General features: G+C 38.4%; 1 protein-coding gene across 1 annotated transcript in view; it reads left to right on the top strand.

Moving 5' to 3' along the window:
- Positions 1 to 6,664, top strand: part of PAFAH1B1 (platelet activating factor acetylhydrolase 1b regulatory subunit 1) — a 45,964-nt gene that overhangs the window by 11,273 nt on the left and 28,027 nt on the right. Inside the window, exon 2 of the mRNA XM_019511033.1 lies at positions 4,274 to 4,358. Within this exon, the coding sequence (XP_019366578.1) occupies positions 4,274 to 4,358 (85 nt within the window). The remainder of the gene's footprint in view (positions 1 to 4,273; positions 4,359 to 6,664) is intronic.

The raw sequence follows: 6,664 nt of genomic DNA, 5'->3' as shown, positions 1-6,664 counted from the left end.
AACCCCCGGGGGGGGGCCCCCCCCCCCCCCCCCAGCCTGATTTTTTGTTGATGATCATGAAGTTTATAATTCTGGGAGTGCTCAGATTTTTGTATCTAAACTGCACAGGTATTGATGGAAGCCAAATCAAAATGTAGCGTTTTTGATGATGCTTTTAGTCAAATGCAACCAATTGTGGACCAATAGAAAGGAGTAACATTTCCACTGTATTGTCCCACGTACACAAATGTAACTTGTTCCTGGTGTCATAAACCACAAAAGCTAGTTGCATGCCCTTTAGTCAGGCTGTCCTCAGACTAGGATCCTCTGACTGACCTTTCAGTTTTGATTCATTCAATTGAATTGTTGCTGTGTGAGAGAAATTTAGCAAAGGGTTAGAATCTATGGATTAAAATAGGAATTGGCTATTATGCTTCAGTGGAGAAACTTGCTCAGCTATTGTGCCCTCTGTAAGAGGTGCTAAGATAGAGACCACAGCAGAAAGGCTGGGATTTAAGTAGATATCACGTGCAAATAGGAGACAAGACTTTGTAGTCTGAAAATGTTAACTTTCAGGAGGGGAAAAAAAAGCCTAAATGTGAAATGTTAAGGAAGTTTAATTGTTTTGAATTTCTTAAGCTGTCTATCCTGGCAATTATGAGCAGCCTTACAATATTGAATTGCCATATGAGCAAGAAACAATTTTTTTTCCCCATGGGGAATATACCAGTGGTTTAAAGATTAATTTAGGATTTAAACTTGTGAGTATTGGAATGTGTGGAAGACAAGGATTTCTGTTGGCTGTGTTTAGAAGTGTGCATGAACATGGAACTGCTATAGCTATACACAGGAATGAGATCTGTAGATTAAAGTCTTTTGGGTAAAAAGCTATGCGAGCTCCTTTACACTGCTTATTCCTGTTACAGCTACAGATTAGAGAGCTCAGGGAGCAGAGCTCAGACATTTTCACTGGAATGATGGCCTCAATTCCAGTTGTAGCATGAGAATCTAGCTTGACTTGGATCCCCAGGCAGTGTTTAAAAGACGACTTGTTTCTGAAACTCGTTTCTTAAATTCAAATTGAGTATGCTGAATTTGAAGTTGTGGGTAAATATAAACTCTTGTTATGTGGAATTATAGTTGATGTACTATTTTTGATGGTATTTAACTTTGTACTGGAATAAATGATCTTATGTATTAAAAAGAAAAAAACCTGCAAACTTGTCAACACTGATTCATGTTTCTGCAGCTGAGTGAATGTAGCAAACAGCTGAAGTGGCTAGGCATTTGTGTTGTAAACAGGGTTCATAAACTTGTACACTTAGACCATATCTATATGAGCGTAAACTTTTGGTTCCCTGGGAGACAAGTAGTTAGGAGCACTGCCACTGCTTGTTCCCAGGGAAAGACCGTGCCACGTGCACTTTGGTGCGCAGCAAGTTACACTGGGTGGGGTACGGGAGGCTGGGGCCAGCACTGTGCTGGCCCCAGAAGCCTTACTTGGGGCTACGGAGGCCTCCTGGAGCTGTAGCACCGGCAATCCTGCTGTGCAGAGCCTGCCCAGCGGTGCAGCATGACTCCAGGTGGCCCAGCTCCATGTTTGACTGACGCATCCTGCCCATGTGTGCGCTGGTCTGCTTTTTTTTTCTCTGCAGGCTTTTTTGACTCCTGGATATCCAGGGGTCAAAAAAAATCAACGGAGAGAAAAAAAAGCAGTGCCTTGCAGTGCAGTGAACGTTTGAATGTGTGGCATCGCAGTCTGGACGCGGCCCTAGTGACCCACAAAGTCTTAAGTTGAGAGCGCAGAAAGATGTCTGGAGTAGTTTCTTCTACAGACAGAAACATTCCTAATGTGTGTGAATAAGTAATGTTCTATTTTACATGCTAAAAAGACCTAATCAAGTCTTAGTACTCCTTAGCAAATCTTCTTTTAGAAGGAACCACATCTGTTGCAGCATAGTCTGAAATTTTAAGTCATAAATAAAGCTTAATTAAGGTGAAACAGCTGCCATTCTGAAGGTAATCTTGTGCTGTTGCTATTTGCTGAAAATTTTTTCCAGACATTTCAGTGAAATCATATTCAGTTTCGAGTCTCGAGTTTATTTTCAAGAAACTGCATTCTTGTTTATATTCTGTTTGTTTGAGCTACATTCACACATCCCCATATGTATACTGAATGGTCTGTAATGTAGTAAGGAAAAGCTGATCCTCTTTATGATGCCAGTTTTTTTTCTGGTGGTCTCCTCCTATGCCTGGCTGCAGTGCAATTCAAGTCACCATGGCAAATGTTAAATCATGGCCAAGTCAGTAACAGTGTTTCTTAACTTAGTTTTTCAGACAGAAGGTATTACTGATACATAAAGACTAAAATGTTGCAGAAGCTGTTGACTGGGGCTGATACTTGCCAGGGAAAGCTTTTCATTCACTTCTAGCAAGTGGATATTTCCGATTGGCTCCCTTCCTTCAACTTGAGACTTGTGAATATTGAAAATTAATGGCATTAATAGTAGCTTTAAAAATACAGCACAATGAAATGAAACTTAATTTAAAAATTCCATTTTGTCCTTTTGTTTAGTTATTTCACTAGATAAGTCTCAAATAATAATGCATTTTATTTGAAGGTAAAGTAAACAATCTGAAACACCTTTTAGCCTTGGTGGCAATTTTAACGGGTTTAGTTTAGACTAGAATGAGCCTCTAATGAATGCAGCATGCTTTCTTCGTAATCCTCTTACAAGGTTAGCTCTTGTTAGCCAAATAAGACAAATATAGGCAAACCTTGATATCTGGGAAATAATAAGTGTTGTAAGTGTAAGCAGATCCGCACACACACTTACATGTCTTATTCTTGCATTATCTACATTTTAACATTTACTTCTAGTCTGTACTGAATGGGCAGGAATTACACATGCTGTGAGGGAAGGTGGGGGGGGATACGAAGGAATCTTTTAATATGTAAACACATTTAGTGATTAGCTTGTACTTAATAGGTGGCCTTGTTTTTGATTACTCAAGTCATTTGTAATCTTTCAGAGAAGTAAAAAACGAGTATTTGCTTACTGAACTATGTTAGCTTGCCTATAGTTGATAATATTGCCCGCTCTCTTGGTGGTAGAAAAGGGTAATGTAGGGATGTTTTGTAATTAAGTGTCCATTCTGCAAAACAAATTTGAAGCTTGTTTACATGAGAATTGCACTGGTTTAATCTCTAGTGAGAAATTCATACTACAGGCAGTCCTCGATTTTACAATGTTTTGAGTTGCAACGTTTCACTCTTACAACTTTATAAATTGACACCCTGTTTCAACTTTATGACATCAGTTTCAACTTTACAACTCTCGTTCGCTGGCGTGACCATTGGATCAAGTTCGCTACATTGCTCATCTCCTGGGAGAACATCTGTCCAAACTTCCTTGGACACTTTTTCTTTAAGAAAGAAGACTAGATTCCAGAAAAATGTGTAGTCAAGACTTTTGAGAAGACTCCAGCCAAGCACCCTTCAGAAAGTCCAACCGAGAGCCTTTCAAAAAGTCCGGCATCATCGCTTCAAAGAAGTCCTTCCAAATCAATATGATTGCTATTTACAATATAAATACATTAATGCAGCTATAGTAGTCATCTAAAATTGACTGAGTACAAAATTCTGGGGTATTTTTGGTGAAAATAAGGTATCGGGCCTTGGTTCAGGAACCAATCCCCCATTTATAACACTTTTTCTTATGGGAAAATCAGTTCCGAGTTGCAACGTTTTGACTTAAGATGCGGTTTTCAGGGACCAATTGTGTCGTAAGTCCGAGGACTGCCTGTACTGCAGAAATGTGTGGACATGCTTCCTTACTTAAGAATTCTGAGAACAAATTTAAGATAAACCTATTTACCCAGCCCAGAATACCTCTATTAAATCACTATTCCAATATAACCTTAGCTTTGATTTCCACTCCCCTGTTTAATAAAGCTGCTGTATATACTGAGTGTGACCTTTTTTTTTCATAATTTGCCTGTTTTAATATGGGCTTCTTAACTGCAGCCTTCTTGCTAGAATTCAAGACCATATTCAAAGTATATTTGTTTTACTGTTCATACTTTGCCCCAGGAGCTTTGCATGCCAAATTAGTACCCAGAATGTGCTTTGAAGAACGTTAGAGTTACTGCGCTAATACTGAAGAACGGGGTCTCCCTTACTAGTTAGTTACACTTTGAACACATCTACATGTGTTCTTTCTTGGTTTTTCATTACTGTTTAGAACTGTGGCTAGGAATGTTTTACGATTTGAATTTCTTCTTCTTTGTTTAGAAATCGAGCAATAGCAGATTATCTTCGTTCTAATGGCTATGAAGAAGCATATTCAGTTTTTAAAAAGGAAGCCGAATTAGATGTGGTAAGTTTACAGCGAATGATTCTGTCTTTATAGAATGTTCTTCTTAAAAAAACCACAAAAATACCAAGCTTAGTTTGCATTATTTTCTGAGCTTTCTATTAAAACTGTACCTAATGAGCTTTTTGTATTGTGGAAATATGAAATAATCAATTTACGCATAAACTTAATGTGACCTGTATATATGAAGCAGCAAATATTCTGTCCGGTTTTGATGGTCTTGAATCTATTTGAAAACTTCTTTAAACTTACCTTTCCTTTATCTTTTGCCGCCTAACATGGATATACTGTTAGTTTATCAGTCTACCTCAGAATAACAATTGTGTATATTCTTTTTTTTCTTCCTGTTTTGATATAAGGCTCCAGTTCCTACAGGGCTCTGGGTTCCTTCTAATGTAAGGAAGGGCACTGTAGAGATAAAAACATGGCATTTTTCTTTACTATCAAGAGAATACATTTTATTTTTTTTGAAGCATAGAATATCCTAAAATATTCCTTCTGTATTCCAGTCTTGTTTAATCATGAGAAGCATGTTATATTAGTATAGCTACTTTCTTGGAAAATGAATGTTCCCTTGGTAATGCAATTCTTATCGTACTCTACTTGCTCTTCAGATGAATGAGAATTTTAGTCGTAAAAATCCAGTTGAAGAAAGTAGAAGTCAAACAAACTCTGTCTTTAGCTTTCTGTTTTTAATATTCTACAGGTAGACTGTTAAAACTGCGGGGGACTTAAGATTGTTTCACCCAGGCTAGGGTGGTTAAAAGTTTCTTGCCCATGCCAAATTTCAGATGGAGGTATAAGCCAGAGCAGAAATCTTTTGGAATGTCAGAGATAAACGGAACAAGTTTTGTCATTTCATGAGGGAAAAAAAAAAAGAGTTTTTAACACTTCCAGTGAAGTTGTTTGCTTCACTTTAAAACTGAAAATCCTCAGTTGTATTTTAATGTGTTTAGTTATACTATTCTTGTTGGCTTGCTTGGTTTTTTAGTGCAACTCCTTTTTAATAGGGTTCTTTCCCTTTCTTCCAAAGGTTCATGACTTCTTTAACTGGGAATTTGTATTAAACTAGAATTGGAGGAAGCTTATGGAGTTCAGAGCATTTATCCAACCAACGGATATTCTGCGGATTTTGCTTTTGAAGTCCTAGGGTTTTTATACACGTGCTCAGAGGAGGAGGGGGCACTTTAATTAGAGCTGCTCTGAGAGCTTTAGTTAAAGTGCTTTAGTTAAAGTCCCCTGCTGCCATTTTTCAGTTTGGGGATGATGATACGCAAGATGCTGGAGCCTGCTGGAGCGCGGTAATTACCATCCTCCAGCAGACTAATTGAGTCTGCTCTGATGTGCTGCAATCACAGGATGTCGGAACAGTCTCGCTACATGTGTATAGGCACCCTTAGTTGTCACCTTTTCAAGGGTAATGTGCCCATGCTTTTATAAAGCTCCACTTGTGCTCTAGACATGCTTTCAGTTGAGTTCTGACACATGCATACAAATTGTAATCCATTTTCTATTTAAAAGCTGCCATTCTATTTTGTTGTGCTATTGGAATATTTTGGAATTTAATATTGACATTTATTTTAAACGGATCAAATTCACTGATCTTTCCCTTTTTCAGTTCATTTTTACTGAAAATGCACATTTCTGTTGTCAGATTACAGCAATGTTTGACCTGCTGTGCTCTCATATTACTGCAGATAGTACTGCTTTAATGCAGAATCTAACCTATTGTTATAAGAACAAGGAACTATCCCTTCTGGCTTCAAATGGCCTCAACACAAATTCCACTGCAGAACCTGATAAAATTGTGCCGGGGAGGCTCTGCCTTTTTGTGTCTATGTTCACAGAACATGGAAGCCTAATTGTGTGTCAACATGTTTTCTGTTCGTCATGTTGATGCACCGGGAAATGTACATAGTATGATTGGAATTGGATCAGTATAGCTACTTTGGGACCTGAAGCTGCTAGAGCTCAGTTGGTAACAGCCTAAAGAAAGGCCAGGTTAAATAGTAGTTCATATACATTCCTCAAACACTTCTGTTAAACACTTCACATTTTTGACAAGGTAGCCAGTTTACTGCTTCTGAGGAATAATGGGTTGAACTTGTTGCCTGTAGGGCTGTGCAAAGCTTCGGTCCCTGATTCGATTTGGTGGAGTTTCGGCCCAATTTGGTGGCCGAATCTCTGAATCGGAGGACCCTTTAATCTCCAAATCGAATCGGAACCCTCCAAATAGATTCAGAAAGATTTGGCGATTTGGACATTGCCACATCTTTAAATGTTTTTTCTGCATACCTCTAGGTAGCAGG

Source organism: Gavialis gangeticus, unplaced genomic scaffold, assembly GCF_001723915.1.
Source record: "Gavialis gangeticus isolate Ggan-Ray unplaced genomic scaffold, GavGan_comp1, whole genome shotgun sequence".
NCBI classification, from domain to species: Eukaryota; Metazoa; Chordata; order Crocodylia; family Gavialidae; genus Gavialis; species Gavialis gangeticus.
Note: the sequence above shows the minus strand (reverse complement) of the source record. Positions and strands in the feature narration are given on the sequence as shown.